This window comes from Alosa pseudoharengus, unplaced genomic scaffold (genome assembly GCF_046254945.1).
Source record: "Alosa pseudoharengus isolate Yale_2024_CS ecotype anadromous, Long Island Sound unplaced genomic scaffold, YU_APseudo_1.1 YU_APseudo_1.1_scf_22, whole genome shotgun sequence".
Classification (NCBI taxonomy): domain Eukaryota; kingdom Metazoa; phylum Chordata; class Actinopteri; order Clupeiformes; family Clupeidae; genus Alosa; species Alosa pseudoharengus.
In genome coordinates this window covers 31,821,974-31,841,619 of record NW_027468680.1, presented here as the reverse complement: position 1 = coordinate 31,841,619, position 19,646 = coordinate 31,821,974, and the positions used below count along the sequence as shown (strand labels likewise).

Genomic DNA, 19,646 nt, shown 5'->3' with positions numbered 1-19,646 from the left:
GTTCATGGGGGGCCACACAATAAATTAATTTATGTTACTATAAACCAACTGGCCTGTAGGTGGCCGGAGACAGTTTTCTGTGAATATCTCAAGAACCGTAGGGCCTAGGAGGTCCACCTTTTTTATGTATGTTGGTCTTAAGGGGGCATGTCAACCCATCCCATTACCACTTATTTCATGTATAGCGCCACCTAGTTAAAAATTAAAAATGTTTTCATCACAATATCTCTGGCTGACAAGGTCAAAACTGCACAAAATTAAAAGTGTAGGATCATAATGACACCCTCCAAATGCATGCCAAGTTTTGTGTACTTTCGTTCATGGGGGGCCTTACAATAAAATAATTTATGTGTACATTTAGTGACGTACACCAACAAGGATTCCCGGGACACTGAAAGACCGGGGTACACAAAACTTGGTGGGCATGTACCCCCACATGGATAGCATGGAACCGTCGTTTTTCGTTTTGATCTGTTGCCCCCCCCGCTGGACTGGACCCCCCAAAAGGAGGGTAGGGCAGACACAGTTCTCTGTGAATATCTTGAGAACTGTAGGGCCTAGGATGACCATTTTTTTTCTGTATGTTTGCCTCCAGGGGTCATGTTAACCCATTTCATGTGCACACATGTGCACAAACAGATACACACACACACACATATATTCACAGTAATCATACGTATGACACATACAGTACTCATACAGTAGACATATGTACGCTTGCATGCACAGGCACATACGCAGGCACACACACAAGCACGCACACACACACACACACACACACACACACACACACACACACACACTCACACACACACACACCCACACACATAACATAAACATAACACAAACAATCAATAATTTCTCAGAATTATGAACAGGCAAGATGGAGGTGGGGTTGTATAAAATGAATTTTGCATGTGAAATCTATGAACTAATCATGTTTTGGTACTTGTTGTCTAGCAGATACCAGTGAGAATTGAGTGTGGATAATGCAATTTAGTGAGACAGTTAGAATCATATAGGCCTTTCAGCGTGATTTCTTTTTGTGGAAAAAATGTGCTGGACTGGGCGGCGGTCATATTTTGTACCGCTCTGCGGTACATCTAGTTGAATTAGTATTAGTATTTCAACTCATAGTCTGGTTTATTGTGTTAAGTACAAGAATGTTACAATTTCCTTGAAAAGAAAAAAAAGAAAATACAATATTTATGTAGGGGGGGCTTTTGAACATCTTGGGGGGGCTTAGGCCTAATGACGTTCCCCCCCCCAAAAGAAAATAGGCCTAACGACGTTCCTGCTGTTATCAATTTGCTCAGTATAACAATGTTTCATAAATATACCAACAATCAAACTAGCCTCTATCACTCACCCGAACATTGGTGTAATGCTACGTTTACACGTGGTCGGCTATTTTCATAAACTGACATTTCACCCTGTCCGTTTTCAAAAATAACATTGTGCAAACCTGTCAGTTTTCAGAATAGTTTTCCTTTACATTAACCCAGGTATACTGTATGCCTTCAAGTGCATGCCAAACCTGTACGTGGCAGTGTAACAAGAAGCTCAAGCCATGTTAGCCAATCAGAATCCCGAAAATAGCAACAACAGCAACGAGTCACTTCCTCTTTCTCTTTTGAACTGACTAAAAATCTCCGCCTCGTCACATAAATCTCTGTTTGTACCTGTTTAGATGCAAACGAACAATTGTTTCCCCAAAAAATGATCAGCTCGGAGTTTTTAAAAACTCTGTTTGCGGGGGGATAAAACCTCCGTTTGCATCTAAATGACGGGGTCAAACGCAGAAAAACATCACCGGTTGCATCGTTTTCGTTGTCGTCTAAACACCACCTAAGATAAACGTACCTGCAGTAAAGAACAACCATGTCCGATAAACATTCTCAGGTTTATTTCAGCTTATTTTGGCAAGAAGAAATGGGAAATGTGTTTGTGTGTGAACGTGTCTCTGCATGTGGATGTGTGTGTGTGTATGTGTGCATGCGTTTGTGTCTGTACATGTGGATGTGTGTGTCTGTCCGCGTGTGTGTATGTGTGCATGTGTGTGTGCGCAGGTGTGTTTGTGTGTTTGTGAGAGAGTGTGTGTGTGAGACAGTCCTGCTTTGTAGCTCCTCTCCTCAACATCCTCTACCAGCAACCCTTTGCTCAACACCACCACCTACCGATGGGTGTACAGTCACTAAATGTACACATTAAAGAAGCCCTATGCAAGTCTGGTTATTCCTTCGCTGTTTCTGGGTTTTCGCCTGATTTGGGCTCGCATTTTTCACGACATAGCTCCCCCTGCAGCTTCGGTAGCAAGTGACTGCTACACTAAACCCCCACTAGCTAGCGAGCTAGCCATCAGGAAACCAAGCTAAACACATACAGGGCTCACAATAAAACGTCGAGCAAACACATTGTTCAAGAGACTATCAAACCACATTACAAAAACGAAGTTCACCCAAGGGTAGGCTACTTACAATTTCAGCAGCAACAAAGCCAAGTCGGAGTCCGTTTTGCAGTCTTCTTAGAAACTACAATCTGACTACATTTTCGAGTCCTTCCGCCGAGTCACATCCGGATTTCTTCGGTCCGGGACCAGAAAGTTGCATATTCGGTTTTTCCGTGGAGAAGCACTAGGGGGAGACGAAGCACCCACCAAATGACCCAAAAAGTGTTGTAGAACCATCAGAACGACTCTCAACCTGCATAATTAAGGTCATTTTTGCTAAAATTGTTGCATAGGGCTTCTTCAATCAATTTACTTTATACCCCCCCATGGTTGAAATTCCATGAAACATGGAATACCCCCAGATGATGTCAGGTTAATCATACACATGACATTTGGTGCAGTTCAGAACATCTGAACTGAAGAAAGGTGCAATTTAAGCAGTATAATATTGCATTTAAATTTTTTTACAGGGGGGGTGCAACTGAGTGGTTATGAGCTATGTTGATGTGGGCCCTTGAGCCCAACATACCATAAAAAACTGCATTTTTTGTTTCGGGGAACAAATTAAATTTTTTCGTAAAAATCTAGTGCGGCTACATGCTCATCAAGTACCCTGGTATTTCAGTGTCCCGGGTATCGTTGACCAAAAATTCAGGAAGTAGATGAAAGGGGGGGGGGGGGGATTTTATCACTACACTAGCTATGCTAGCGGCGGTCATAATGAGGCTCCGACTCATTTGGTTATACTTATTTTATTTAGCAGATGCTTCTTTCCAAAGTGACACAGAATATAAACATTACAATTAATTTAAAAAGTTAGCTACATTAAGCAAAATATTTATAATAACAATATATATCAATAACATCAAATATCATTAATGAAAATAAACAAAAAACATAAATATACAAACCATAATTAAGAAAATTAATTAATTACAAGTAAGCTGAAGAGATGTATTTTGACCCCTCTTGAAAGACCCAAAACTGTCACAAGAACACCTATCTGGGGTGGGACGGTCTTCCCATGTCCTGCACTAAACATGCTGTGCAAAAAAATTTCACAACATACAGGCAGCTATTCTCAATATAGAAGGATTTTGCATTTATTTAAAGTTCCACAAAGAAGCACAGACGAATACAATTTTACCGCTGTACACAATTTGCATTCACACAGCAAAGTAAGAAATTAGGAGTCTGTCAGAGGTGCACCTCACATATTATGTCTCAGGTAATCTAATCCAAAAACATTGAATCATTCGTCTCCATTAAAATAATATCACAATGAAATGCAGATATATGGTATTTAGGCAAGACAAGGCAAGCTTATTTATATAGCGCATTTCATACACAGGTATAATTCAATGTGCAATATTCATGAATGTGAACATACTGTTATAAACCTACAAGTGTTTAATCTCGGTTAGGCTAGATCTAGGCTAGATATCACTTTCAGACTAAATGTTAAATTAATCAATTAAATAAAACATAGTATGTAGGCTACATACAGTAATTTCAACCTTTCCTCAACAAGAACAGTGTGTAATAACCATAATCGACTTCCTATTGCAGTCACCTTTTATTTGTTTCAACAGGCAAATATACAGTTCACTCCAGGAATGAAAACAATGCATTGCTTGTAGGTATGCACACTTCTAATTTGCAAGTTAAATATGGACTTCTGGATGATTTTCTCTTTAGTTTCAAGGACAGGGAACACAACTCTCGCTCCAACTGACAGGTAAGATTATTGGGTGATGTGATATTCAAGTTGTATTTCTATAAACTGTGAAAGAATAAATGTACACCTTCCTGGTTAGCTTGCAGTAAGCTTGTACCTTATTGTGTTTATGTGTCTGTTTAAAGCAACACAATGCAGTTCTTTTACCTTAAAATAACAGCTTCAAACTCATTCTCATGCTACACTAACTCATATTATGGAGAATTAAGTGTCTTACATTGCCAGTGTGCCCCTGGAATGCTTAATATTGCACTAGTTGTGGATCAGGTGGGATCATGACCCTTTTAGTCAGTTATTGACTAATTTGGTACCGTGTAAGTACCAAATGGCGTTGAAAATTGATGCCAAGGGGCATAGATATCAATTATCCAATTGTGTTGCTTTAAGTCCTTGAGTGTATTGACATTTGTGTTTTATGTGATCTTAACGCATCTTAAGATCTTTAGGTTGACAAATTCTGTTTCAGTGTTAAGTATGACGATTTTGTTTGTATTACAGACAAAATGACTGCTCAGTTAGGCTATACCTGGGGTTTCTTATGGACAACAATAGCAATGTCATTTGCTGTCCTTACTTGCAGCTTTGTGAAGGAAACAGTAGGTATGTTTCATTCAAATGTCTGAAAAGTGGCCATTTACCTCATGAGAAACCAGTTGGATTACCAGAGCCACCAACACTAACTGCCTGACTTCAGTTCCTCAATTTACATAGCCATTTTTCATAGGAAAATTGTTGTATTACACTGCTCTGAGACAACACTAGCTCACTATATGTCAATATGTGGCACTTTAACTCATAAAGATTCACACAAATGTAATATTTTGGGAAGGACAACATCCTTGATTGATAGCAAATTTGATTTTTTAATTTGTATGTGTTTTCATCACACAGCTTGTTCAAAAATTGTTGTCATCAATGAACTCACTGGACCTGAGAATAGCACACAATGTCAAGGTACTGTAATGGAAAGCATCCATGTCCTGTAAAGACTAGACTAGACAAGACTATGTATCAAAAATATCAATAATCAGCATCTCTCTGATCTCCTTATTAGGCAAGGGGAATTGTGCTTCAGGTCTTGAAAATTGTACTTCAGGTCTTGAAAAACTGTGGATACTCAATCTTTACCCAAACAAAGATCCTGGTATGTAGTATAGAGGTCCATGTGATATTTTCACACTTGAGCTATGATAATAATTGGTGACTGATAGTGATATTCAATACTAAGTGAGCACCAATTTAAGACCGATGAACTGCATTTATGTGCAACTTCAATTCCAAACACAGTATACAAATGCAAGGATATACCCTTCAAGGTGAAGAAGGATAACGACTACCACATAATATTCAACAGAACACTTCGTAATATATCTCTCTGGATCATGAAAAACTGGACGTGCAAGCCATCCTCAAAAGGTAAAACATTTATCCATGGACATATAAGCAAAATCAAACACGTTTTTGTGGATATACTTAATCAATATAAACAATAGCCTACTTTTTATATTATTACAATTTACTAACAAGATATAGGTCTAGCTGTCAGAGTTAAGGTTACAGGCTTAGTAACATCTAATTTTTATGTACATAAGAGGCACATTATTTATGACTTGTGTGAATACTTTTGTAATAGTTGGACTCCTGTTTCTTAATATTTGTAACAATATCACATTCACATTTTCAAGAATATAGCTTACATGTTGCAATTGATAGAGTGCACCATTTACTACTATGAGTGTTGGATTTAGTCAAACTAAAGAGGAACTAAAGAACATTGGGTCTCTTCGGAGTGTGCTGAAACAATCAAATTATCATTCATCTGTTTCATTTATCTATGTTCACGTCTCTGTTAGCCCAGTGATTGTTCTGTTTACATTACAACCTCGCGGTGGGAACGTTTCAAAATAAAAATCGGTTTCAAAATAAAAGCCCAACGAAAAAGAAAAGGAAAAGACCAAAATAAAGTAAATAACATAAGGAATGCATTAATAGTAATAATTTTTAAAAAAGATTGAAAATCGAATCGAATCGTGACTTTAAAATCGAAAATTAAATCGAATCAAGGATTTGGAGAATGGTGACACCCCTATTCCTATCTATAGTCTCCTCTGCACTGTAGCTTAATACCAACATTGGAACACCTACCCCCCTCCCCCACCTGTATGCACCATATTGCTCTGTAGCATAGTAATGCTATACACCATTAAAAAGCTTGGATTCATGGGAATCTATACATGACAACATTTTTCATGTACAATCTGTAATGTGCTTTACATGGTCACATTAATTTTACTATGTCTCAATTAATTTGTATCAAAAATGCCCTCCTTCGCCTTTGGTGCTTCCCTACCTTCTAGCTGCAGTGTGTATCCTTAGCAATAAGTAGATGCAGCATATTGGGTACTGAAATATTCACAGGAATCCATAGAAATTAAATATTCATGTTTTATCCAATATTAGTTGTGCAGATGTATAGTCCATCTTATACACACCCATTGAACCAACAAAGAAAACGTGTGTTATATTTTCAATATTTTGTCATTCTATATAAGAAACTCTGACATACAATTCAAATGAAACCTCGGAGTGTTAGCTTTCATTTGAGACCAGATTATGCTTCTACACCAAGAGGTTGCCACACAGTAAGGCTTTTATTGTCAGTATACATTTTAGGTAACCAGAAGTCCTATGGGGAGTTCCCATAGGGCATTTTACAAAACACATGAGCATTCCTTGGAAAATAATGGTCTAAAGTACTCATTTTTAATTCTATATTGATCTACTTTTGCACACAGCCTCAAAAGACCTGGTGCTAGGGCTCAGTTGTGTTTCTAAAGTCATAGCAAGTGACCTAGAGGGCTGAAATGTGGTCAGTTCAGAGATGCTTGTTATCTGGCAGAAAGAAAAAACAATATTCTAGCCTCTGCAACTCTGTGCCAGTACTTCACACAGCTATTCTGATTGTTTCCTAAGAAACTACAGGGTCTCAGCTTTCTAAAGAGTCAAACATTAGATGGTAGGCCAAAAGAGGTGGGAACAGTGCCCTCTGAAGTAGGCACAGTGCAATTTCGGGGGGAAAAGACAAAGAAGTTCTTAAAGAAGTTAAATGTAGTTAAAACTGATAATGCAGAGATGGTTATTAAGGTGTTGTTAGGATATACATGGTGGTTGCATAGTTTAATGAAAGTTAGTGTAAAAGTAGACAGTTTAAAAGTTGAATGTAGATAGTTTAAAAGTTGTTGATAGACAGATAATTTATTGGGCTCTATCTTGCACTCCAGCGCAATTGACTTTGTAAACTCGCACTTTTGTCTTTCCTATTTTGCATTCACCGCATATTGGAATTTTTCCTCCACAGGTACATGTCTGTAAATTAGGGAATTCAATTGCGCCCACGGGGCTGGTTCAGCGAAAAGAGGGGGCGTGTTCTGGCGCAAACGTTCCCTGTTGATATTTTGCAGTTTCAGAAAACAATTCCACTAAAGTCAGTGGCGCAAATTCAGATGCTATTTTAAGGGCACGTGCATGGCCACAGGCACACCGATCTACAGACACCCCGTGCACAGACGGAAAAATTCAAAGCCTTGATAATATTTGTCCGTTTCCCGGTTTTGTTCATGCATTGGTCACCTAAAACTTTAGTAGCCTATATAGTACAACATCTACATGCAATATCTTTACAACATCAACGCCTAATTACGACCTATTAATTGGGACAACTTTATACAGCCCTATAAAGGCTAAAGTTACCTTTAGTTTTGTTCCAATTTACTGTTGTGTATGGCTTTAAACATTGTGTGTGCTTTAACATCAGCCTATAAACATTATTTCAGCTGCACTAAGGTTTTGACAAGCACCATAATTTTGCCTACCTTGTTGTAGCCCATCTGAAATAACTCCAAGTTTTGCTATGTTCATCCATGATGGCCTTGAAGTCTTGAGTTTGTGAATTAGCTTAAATCAGCTTAGTATGTGCTGTTAACCAGCAAGTAGCCTTGGTTACAATTTCTGTAGTTGCTGCATCCATTTATTGTTATTCTCTCTCCTGCTCAAACAAAAATTGTGCGTGCATTAAGTTGATGATAACGTGTTTACAAACTCTACACAAAATATTGTAAATAGCCTAGTCCAAACCATCCAATTTCTCCAAATCATACATAATTACAAGGAGTGTGTGATTTGTAGATAGTTTAATGGATGGAAGGTTTAATGGTGGGTGATTGGTTTGAAGATGAATACAAAAAAGTTGGATGGAAGGTGCCTTATATCATTGTAGAATGAAGAGCGTCACAGAGAGAGTTGACCTAGATGAGGAGATTGAAAATGATACAGGTGCAAATCAGTTTAATTGGCTCTTTGTAGGGGCCTATTGAGCAGCTGGCAGTTGATAGAAGGATAGTTTTATGGATGTTGATAGACACATAGATATACATAATAAAGGCTAGATGTCTTGTCCGCGCTGCTGGCCAATGGAGGTCGACGTCTGCACCTGGAGGCCATCTTGCCACAGTCAGTTCGCTCACTCATAACATTGTGTTTCAATGGTGCATACTTTTTAAATAACCATAACTTGCTCAATTTTCTACCGATTTTCTTTTTTCATTTTTGTTATAAACCTCAGAGATATAGTTATGACTAGGGATGTATGAAAATTTAACCTCACGATTATAGTGACCAAAATTATCACTGTTTTCGGTATTATCACGGTATTGTATACAAGTGTGTTCAATATGTTCAGAAAGCACTGATAGACCTACACAAGCTGAAATAGTTTCAAAAAGTGTCCCTTTCACTTTTTTCTTGGTCATGTTTAATTGGCTATGTGCTTATAGCCTTACTTACCCTACCATAACTTGGAGTTTGCTATTTCTGTTATTTGGATCCAATGAGTGAGACCAAAGTAAGCGTTCGAAATAAAACTTTAGGCTACTGTATTCTCCTGATAACGTGAGTGGAATGGATTTAATGTGGACGCAAACATAAAAAGACGCAGAGTGGCTACATGATACAGTGCACATAAAATCATGCCTCGATTGTTTTCAGGGTTTTTACTTAGTACTCGGTGACTTTGAGAAACAGAGATCTATGTGAAAAATTTAACACTTGCCATTTACATTTACATTATTTGTAATTAGATTACCGCTGGCATGCCCTCTAAATCATCTATTAAAAGTGAGGTCACTTAAAATCAGTGACCCCAAGATGATACCTTTTTCTATTACTCTCCAACAGTGGTTCTTATGGAAATGTTGCCATCCTCCATACTGTGCGTGGGGGCAAGATAACCTTGGGTCTTTGTCCAAGCATGTTTGTCACATTTCCAGTTGATTAGAACCTTTTAATTATTGTTTTAACTGTAAATATGGGCATTTTCAACAAAGTACCTAGTTTTTATAGCCATTCCCTGACTTACAAATGTCACACTTTAATTGTATTTAGATTTAGTGTATTCTCGTCTTTCCGATATTGAAAAATGACTAGGGGATCTAGCCTTTATGTCACTTTATTTTCACACCTTAGTGAAAAAGAACTCCATCAACTACTTCTGAAAGTTCACAGACACTCTGATTAACTTAAAAGTGCTCTAAGCAATGTTAAACGGTTTCTAAACTAAAAAAAACATTTGTCACATACAGCAAACATCACCTCACCATCCGCATCCAAAAATGCGGTCTATGTGGACAGCCCAGGCTCCAAAAATGGCAACAAAAACAACTTGGTCCAGCCTTGACCATATATACATATGTAGCGGACAGGACCTGTGTCTGCTTAGTAGCCGGGGTAAATCACTCTTCCCTGAATGGCTGGAGATCAGAGGATCTAAGTCCCTAACCCCCAGGCCTATTAGTCTCGGGTCTACCCTGTCCGCTCAGCAAAGCACAATAGCTTAGGCTTTAGGATTTGGACCTGTCACGGTGGGGACCTAAAGTGCAGGATATTAGTAGCCTGTGTCAGTGTGTGTGACTTAACCTGTATTCTTAATCTGTGTTAACTAGTGGGCATTTTGGGGCACACTAGTAAACTAGTGACACTTTTTGCATCTCACTAGTTAACTAGTCGAATGGAAATTATCATCACTAGTTCACTAGTGGGTGTTTTTGTGCACACTAGTAAACTAGTGACACTTTTTAGACCTCACTAGTTAACTAGTGGGCATTTGTGTCTTCACTAGTTAACTAGTGAGCAGTTCTGCCTTCACTAGTTTACATGTAAGTGTCACACTGAAGCCACTAGTTTATTAGCTAGAGTACTTTTGGCCAGCATGTTAACTTGAGTGCCACATGCAAATGTTGTGGGTGGGATTTCGTGAAATTCTGCACTGTGATTGGTTGTCATGTTCTATTTGGACATAGGGAGCCAATAGAAAGCCTCAATTTCCAGAATTCTCCGCCTCCTAATTTTAATTCTGCGTCACTAGTTGACCAGTGTGCTAATTTTGTCTTGAACTAGTTTACTAGTATACATTTATAACCTCACTAGTTAACTAGTTTGGACAAATGATGCATCAACTAGTTAACTAGTGAGCCTACTGCCATCACCTAGCTAGCTAGTAAGCCATTTATGGTTCACTAGTTAACTAGTGACATTGACCTACTGCAATTAGTTAACTAGTGGGGTGTTTTGCCTCCACTAGAAAACATGTGCACATTTTTGGCTGTCACTAGTTAACTAGTGAGACCCAAAAGCCTTCAACTAGCTGACTGGTATGCATTTTGGCCTTTACTAGTTAACAAGTAGACATTTCTGGCTCTCACTAGTTAACTAGTGAAGCTAAAATGTGTTCACTAGTTAACTAGTGAGCCTTTTGGCTCCCACTAGTTAACTAGTGTGCATATTTTGGCCCTCACTAGTTAACTAGTTCACACAAACATGGCTCACTAGTTGACAAAAATGGCTTACATGTACATGACAATTATGCCTGATATCAAGATATCAGAATAAATGCTCAATCGGCTTGCCATAGGTGCCTCAATGTTGAAGAAATTTAAACTAGCCATTTCAATGCCAAACTTCACCATCAACGGGAATGTAGAATTTAACTTCAAATGATCTAATAATAAAATTTAAGGAATAACACTTGTGTTTGAGTGTTTTGCCATGAATGAGCCATTATGCTAATGTTACATTGTTACCCAAATTGATAGTCAGCTAACTTTTAACAGATTCCATGAATGGTAACCATAACAACCAAATGAATGAGGGCTGTCTAGCCGCTCTATTTTTTCATGAGCAAGTAACAAATCACCGTTTTTTCTGCTCCTTGTTGCAATGTCAGCTGCGCGTCGGGGAGTTTTTTGCCCTTATTTATTTCTTTATGAGATGTTCCTGAGATGTTCTTTATGAGATGTTTTCTCAGAATAAATTTCCCTTCATGGTTGGATTTTCCTCATTGTTTCATGGTAAGATTACAATAAGTCACCAACATATTTGTTATACCTGTTTTTAGTCAACATTGCCAAAGGTGCCAATCATTCTGGAGGGTACTGTATGACACCTGATATTGAATTTTAATTTCTGCAGTTTGTAGGCTACTGTACCTGAATTTAGGCATGGTTCTGGTTCTCATAGTTTTAACCACATTACCTGTCTACCTTACTAAATAGTTTTAGTTAATAAAATGAGCTTTAAGTCCCTGGCAAGTTAATATACTTATCAGTATCTAAGTACATTTAAGTATAAGTACCAAGTATAGGCTAGATATAATTAAACCTTCATTTTCGAGTCAAATGGCCTTTTGAATGATAGTGGTAGAGGCACTACTATTTTGATGCATGATCGCATCAAAATTGCTATTTTTCAAACACTAAGAAGGCTCGACACAACAAGAGACTTTATTTGAGGTATCACCAGGGTCTCTACACATGACACAAGTTGTTCACAACCTTTCTTTTTAGGCAACTCTGTGTTCACAAACAATGTTCTCAATGCTCAAGTTCATGTGTAGAGACCCTAATGATACTTCGATCAAAGTTTCATGTTGTGTGGAGCCTTCTTGGTGTTTTAAAAATAGCGATTTTGATGCAATCATGCATCAAAATAGTAGCGTCCCTAGTAATCCCATTCAAAAGGCCATTTGGCCTGAAAACGACAATACGGTCAAGCTTAAAAGTGGCGCTTCTGATGTAATTATGTTTTTAAGCGAAAGTTTGACTCGGGTAAACTCACAAAAAGACCCTAGGTTGCATTTTGGCGAGAGTTATGCTTTAAGATTCTGCTCATTTCCCATAGGCAAAATTCTTATCAACTTTCAACTTTCTTATATAGGCAAAATTAACTTGTTTTTCTTTCTAACAGGGTGTAATTCTACAACTCCGGATTATGGTGTGTACTCTTTTATTACATCATATTCGTTACATACTGGGCATGCACACTGACCTACAAAGCATAACAGCATAATAGCATGTTAACTATTCCCAGAAATAGCAGCACTGAACAAACCTCAGCCATGGCTGCCAAATCACATAATGCCCCTCCATTTCAGAATCTTTCATGTCCATCTATTGGGGGCATTCCACCTTATTCTGAAACCAGTCTTAACTGTTTGAAACCCCCCAAACAAAGTGAATGTTCTGGAGTGGCCGAGTCAAAGCCCAGATCTCACTCCTATAGAAAATCTGTGGCTGGACTTGAAAAGGCCTGGAATACCCTTCTGAATCCCTTTTAACAGGTGCTGACCTCAACTCTTAGGAGAAGGGAAGGCAGCATATCATACAGTTTATGAATTTGTGTGTCTATGAGCAAAGTAGAACCATATGTTTCTACTTTGCTCATAGACGCACAACTTCATAAACTGGGAAAAAGGTTGTTAACGTTAAACATTTTGAGTTTAACAAAATGTAATTATGTAGCACATACATTTTGAGTTTAACGTTAATGTATAACATTACTAACGAGGTAAGGGATTTTATCAAATTCATGTTAGCTGATGTGATGCTTGGTGTAACGTTAGCAAAGTTGCTGTTCTTAGCTTCTAGCTTACAATGCACATTTCTTCAAATAACTGTCATTACGTGATGCATGTAACATGCTCTAAATAGGCAGTGAAATGTTAAAAACAGACCACGTATTTGTTTAGGGTTGCCTAGCAACAGAACTACTTAATTTGACTACTTAATTTGTAAAGCAAAACAATCTAGCTCTACGTTGCAGAAGAATTAAGGATAGGCTACTGCTTCTTCATGACTTGTTTAAAGGAACCGTATGTAAGAAATGTATTTCAATTAATCATAAAATGGCCCTGATATCACTAGACATTAAGAAATCATGTTCATTTCAAATACTTATATCACTGACAACAGTAGTCCGGCCAGGATATTGTCATTTAAAAAGTGAAGTTGCAGCCCTCAACTGATGTTGTGTTTTGTCATGTCATATTGTGTTTTGGCCTGATGTGCCACCCTCCACCTATCTACTAATCACAAAGTCAGTAGTGTTTCGGCATCCAGGTTGGCAACCTCGAGTCAGGGGGGTGGGGGAGGGGATACACCGATCTACAGTAATTTGAAAGTGATTGCAATACCAGTTTTGGCCACAATCTTATGGTTCCTTTAAATGTCATTGTAATTTATTTGACGCATGCTCGCGTTTAAAAGTGTCACGCATAGCTGTCCCCGATGTTACAGCAGCTCCTTGTGGAAACAGCAAAGAGTGCACATATCCGATGAGATTTCTGACGAGGAGCAGAAGATCTCTGCCTCACCAGAGCCTTACTGTTTATTAATAAAAAATTATATACAATAGAAACATCTGGAATCTATTTATTTCAGCTTAAAGTTGGCTACAAAGAGCATTCATAGCCTAGAGAAAACAATACATTTTTCTTTATCTGCAATGTTCCAGGAAGATAGGCTTACATGGGCTATTTATAGGCTGTCCCTGTTTGATCACAGGTCCAAGAAAACGCCTTAGAGTGGATATAACATCAATGCATTCTAGTTATATTTCATGTACTTTATTTCATGTTGAGTTTTGCTTCCCAGCATGCATTGCGATTCATTTAGTATTTTTGGCTATTATTAGTTTTTAATATTTTGAAACAATATGGCTTGAACAATTTAGCTTAGGCTAGCCTAGGCCTACTCTGATGATGTTTTGAACAAAATGCTACGGGATATGCCCATTAAAACGTCGTATTAGTTTATTTTATTTTTTTTACCATCGTGGTGTCACGCCGATAACTTCGCGGGCATAAACGTCGCGCGCATAACGTTGCGGTGACCATTACAGGACGTCCACGAGACTTTGAGAGGACGTCCTGTAATGGTCACCGCAACGTTATGCGCGCTTTTAGACCTCCCGAACAGAGGTCCGCGGGACGTCAAGGGAACCCTACACAATGTCGAGGAGGTGACGTTCGCCAGGGGACCTTTAGGGGACGTCGCCAGGACTTTATTTTGTTTACTGGGAAGCTACCCGTTACGCCAGGTCAAATTTTTTATAATTTTATTTAGACAAAAAAGATACGTTTAGATTCCCATGTGAACAGTTTAAGAAAAACGTACTTATTTTGAAATTTGCTTTGCCATTTTTCTACTGACCCAGAGTTGTCGCAGACATCATTCTATTGTGTCCCGGAGGCATTTTTTATGGTCCCCGGGACGTCGGAACATCGTTAATTTCGAGCCCTGCCAGTGACAACGCTCCACTTACAGTACAGTGATCACCAATCGCTTGCACCTTTTGGACAGCTATTCATCTGCTATGGGATTCAGGCAATTGGCTGTGCACTATCGTAACAGAGGCTATCCCACTGGCTGGTTGAATGGTTGAAGCCATTACTCTGCTGTACAAGAGATGACCATTGGTTGTTGTGTTCTCCTTCAGAGAACTGAGGTTATATTCATATACAGTATATATATATATACAGTATATATATATATATATATATATATATATATATATATATATATATATATATAAACACATATTTTCACTGGACCCAGGGATAGTACCACAGGACAAAACTCAATGCTAAATCACACTTTACATATTCATCTCAGAACCTTGCATGTCAATCAATTAGTTTTGAAACCCCCAAAAGACAGTGCAGTTAAGCAGTGCTTAATTTGTGTGCTCTTCTGCTTGGTCAGTGTAAAAAAAACATCATCAAGTCCCCACTGCCCAGAGCACATTGGACAGCACCTAGGTGCTAGCTGTTAACACTAAACAGATCTTGACATTACAAAGCAATTCTGGCCAATCAACATGGTGCCTCAGGAGCATAGAGGAGATGAGTCATTTTGATTGGATGTCATGCTCTAAGACCCACAACCTTTCCTGAAACCGGATTGTGGACGACACCTTTGAGCAACCGTGGCCTACTGGTTAGGGCTTCGGACTTGTAACCAGAGGGTTGCCGGTTCGAACCCCGATCAGTAGGAACGGTTGAAGTGCCCTTGAGCAAGCTAACCCCTCACTGCTCCCCGAGCGCCACTGTAGCAGGCAGCTCACTGCGTCGGGATTAGTGTGTGCTTCACCTCACTGTGTGTTCACTGTGTGCTGAGTGTGTTTCACTAATTCACGGATTGGGATAAATGCAGAGACCAAATTTCCCTCAAATTTCCAGGATCAAAGAGTATACTTATACCTTTAAAGAGTCATTGAGACACAAGTTTCAGAACAATTCAAATTAAGCCATAGAGTGTGTGGGACTAAATCAAATCAAATGAGCAAAGTGTCTCGTGCATGAAATAAAGCTATTGTGCTGCCTGTGGGAACATTGGGCTGACCCACTGATGTTTTTGTTAGATGATTTTGATCTTACTCATGATATTAAATGAGCAAATCGATTTTGCCTCATTATTAAATTAACTTTTTGTTAGACTGAAGACTTAGTAGTCTACTTGCCAGCCCATAGAGCCCCATTATCGACCCGGAAATTTTGAGTACATCAACATTTTATGTTAGAAATGTATAGTATGGGTCCACAGCATATAGAAACTGCCGGATGCTAACTTGCATTTTTTAGGCAATTTGCATAATTCAGAAACTGTTTGGCCGATTTGTACAATATTGGAGTGGTTTAAATGAGGATGCTGAATCTGACAGTTTCACAATTCAAAATTGACATTTTGAAACAAATTTGGATTAATCTGGGTAGATTTCTGAGAATATTTAAATGCTTAATATATTAGACTGACATTTACAAATCAAGAGAGCTCAAAGTCATTGGTGTGACTATTAAGACACAACATTTAGTAAATTTTGTTTTACGTCAGCTTGTGCTTTTTGCTGCAAAATACTGTCATGGACCTGTGTCATTGCTGCTGGTTAGCTCTGCAGGTGGAATAACTGCTGGATGTAAATGTAACTTCCATAGAACTGTGAGGCTCAGCCCTCCATTCACTTAGACTCAAACCAGCAACTCACAGCAACACAAAATGGGAGAGGAGTAATGCTAATTTCACTAGCACATAACTTTGGGCACTAGGAAGGAGGGTTATCAAACGTACAGTACAGCCACTGCACCAGCTGGCTAGCGTTACATAAAGGAGGATAAAATAAAGGTTTTCATTAGGATTATTGTCTCAATCCATGTTGATCAAAAAGATAAAAAGTGTATAACCATGATTATGGTGTTCATATTTCACTTAGATCTCTCGGGGTGGTCTGCATAGATTGAATGTAAGTGTATATATAAGTGGTTCTTTTCAGTAAAATGTACCTAGTTGACAGCTACTTGTATCGCAAATATGCCTCTTTCTGGGGACTTTCGGCTGCAGTCTTGGGTCGATTGAAGGCTCTGCCTTCGCCTCATGGACCTAATGGTGACTATGGTACGGCCTATATAGAGGTGTCTGCTGAGCTTGCGCCCTCAACCCCATACCAAGGTGGTGGTTACTCGGAGGCTTCCCAGAGACCTGTGCTGGTGGAGAGATACAACCAACATCAAGGAGGGACGAGCAATTGGACCTGGTATTCACAGACATGTCCACAGCAGGCTGTGGCATCAATGGAATCTGATCTGGTGTCCGGGTGTCCCAGCACATCAACGTCCTGGAGTTGAGGACTGCTCTGCTCAACCTTTGTTGCTTCTAACCGAGGCCAAGGGGTCAGCATGTTGTCCTCAGGGCCATTAGCACAATGGATGCCTCTTATATCAACAGGCAAGGGGGCCTGGGTTCTCCAGCCCTCTGCAAACTGGCGACCATTCTGTGGTAATAGACTCACCCTTTTATCTGCTCCCTCAGAACTGTACATGTGCCGGGGCCACTGAGTTCTGCAGCAGACATCATGTCAAGACTGAGTCCAAGCCTAGGAGAGTGGAGACCTCACCCCCAGGTGGAGGAGGAGATCTGGTCTCACATCAGCAGGGCAGAGGTGTTTATGACCAGGGAGCTGAAACATTGTTGCTTTTTTTTCATTGGCTTTTCTTCTCCCCGAGGGATGATGGTCCTTCCGTGACTTGGGAAGCTGTGGTGCAGTCATGGTCCCAGGTTCTACTGTATGCCTTTCAGCCATTTACTCTCCTCCAGCCTCTCCTATGCAGGGTGCAGGTGGAGCAGATGAGGCTGGTTCTGGATTTCAGCAATACCATCCTGTTGGACGGTCCCCTGTGAGAGCTCCCTCTTTGGAAAGACCTGTTGTCTTAGGCGAGCAGGAACCTGTTCCACCCCTTACTGGTAGGGCTCAGGTTGGTCGCCTGGCTCCTGTAAGTGACAGACTATTGGCCTTAGGTTTGCCAGGGCCTGTGGTGCAGACAATGCAAGGCCTGTGTAACATCTACAAGGGCAGTTTACTTTTACCTATGACGGGTGTTTATGACTTGGTGTGAGGCCTGCCGGGTGGACTCCTACTTGACCAGTACATTCTGCTCTTCCTGGAGTCCCAGCTGGAGGCATTTTCTATTACTCTTTCATTCATTCGTTCATTCAACCTTTATTCATTCTCAGGTGTAGCAAAGATACTACTCGGCGAGGCATGGTAGCAGCAATCAAGGCTGTTGTATCAGGGAATACACACTTAGTGAGGAGGGCTGCTCCCTGATTGTCTGGTTCCTTAGAAATGCCCATATGTTCACGGTGCACAATAGTAGTCCACCCTAACCTGACTTTCCTGTCCTGTTCATGTCTCCCTTAGTTAGCTTAGAATCTTGCAGGTTGACTGGGGTGGCCTCTCCATTACGGTTCTGGCCCTTGCATCCTGCAAGGCCTTCATTTTGCATCATGTGGACCAACCTAGGAAGCCCCTCAGCTTCTCGGGCTTGGTCTTTGCATCTTATGGGGCCTCGATCTGGTTGCCATGTACAGAGTGCATATTTGTAAATACTAGTTAGTTTGTGGCACTATGGTGTTCTGGATTATGGGCTGCATCATCTCCTTGTGGGTTGCTTTAAAGAGTTATGAAATATGCATCAGAGTGGAGAGATAGTCTTGAGATGATAGAGAATGTGTGGTTACTTTGAAACCTCTGAGTGAAGAGACTGTATCTACTCTCTCTAGGCTGCCCTGAATCATGTTCCGATCAAACTATCAGAAATTTTACACTAGCATAGGTGCTTTATACATTCAAAATGGGCTTGACCAGGCAAGACGGTGTGTCTTAAAGTTTATCCACAGACTTTGACAAGCAAAGGGGTCATATCCCTATGCATATGGAATAGTCTCTTCACTCAGAAAACCAAGGTTACAGTCACCACACATTCTCTAACCACTACACCCTCAACACCCCTTTGGTACCTCCAATAGTCAGTCACCATAGATATGGCCTGTGAAAAATTGTGTTCAGAAATATCTTGAAATACTTGAAATATGTAAATTATTTCAAATACATAAGTTATTGTCATCTAATATTTTTCAATTACCCTAAACCTCATCAAAATCTGCCTACCAGGAGTGGAAATGTGACCACCCCTGGTTTAACTAGCCATTTTGAATTTTGCAATGGTCGTGAATGGATTCAGCACAATCATTAACGCCAGAACCACTCCAATATTGTACAAATTGGCCAAGCAGTTCCAAATATATTGTCAATATAGGTGATTATGCTAATGTATGCAAGTTGTGCTAATTAAACAAATAGCCCAACATATGAAAGTTAGCATCTAGCAGTTTCTACAGTACATGCTGGGGACCCATACTACACATTTCTAGCATAAAACTTTGGCATGCTCAACATTTCCGGGTTCACCTGTTTGGCTAGACTATAGTGTCCCTTAATATCATTAAGTTATTATTATTTAATGGCTGACCTTGATGCCTCTCTTCTACAGGATGTGAATCTGTCATTAATTCCTCTGTGTGTGGAACTTGGTCAAAATATGATAGTGACCGTTGTGGAGGTGAGTTTAGACTGTTTGTTGGTTGTCCACGATGGACTCATGGGTACAGGCAAATTCTTTTACTATCATAATGAGACTTTGTGGATGCTATGCTTACCCCTCCAAATAGCACAATATAATGTAGATACTGTATGGCATTATACTCTTTGTCTTGTTACAAAAAGAATGCATATAGATTA

General features: G+C 39.6%; 1 protein-coding gene across 2 annotated transcripts in view; it reads left to right on the top strand.

Moving 5' to 3' along the window:
• The first annotated feature begins 4,059 nt into the window (after positions 1 to 4,059).
• Positions 4,060 to 19,646, top strand: part of LOC143139144 (adhesion G-protein coupled receptor G5-like) — a 29,184-nt gene continuing 13,597 nt past the window's right edge. The window contains exons 1-7 of one of the 2 annotated variants that reach the window (XM_076299742.1): positions 4,060 to 4,187; positions 4,686 to 4,787; positions 5,079 to 5,141; positions 5,242 to 5,331; positions 5,475 to 5,603; positions 12,483 to 12,509; positions 19,399 to 19,467. In XM_076299742.1, coding sequence (XP_076155857.1) covers positions 4,691 to 4,787; positions 5,079 to 5,141; positions 5,242 to 5,331; positions 5,475 to 5,603; positions 12,483 to 12,509; positions 19,399 to 19,467 — 475 coding nt within the window. In that variant the 5' untranslated portion in view covers positions 4,060 to 4,187; positions 4,686 to 4,690. The remainder of the gene's footprint in view (positions 4,188 to 4,685; positions 4,788 to 5,078; positions 5,142 to 5,241; positions 5,332 to 5,474; positions 5,604 to 12,482; positions 12,510 to 19,398; positions 19,468 to 19,646) is intronic. The other variant, XM_076299743.1, reaches the window with a different exon arrangement.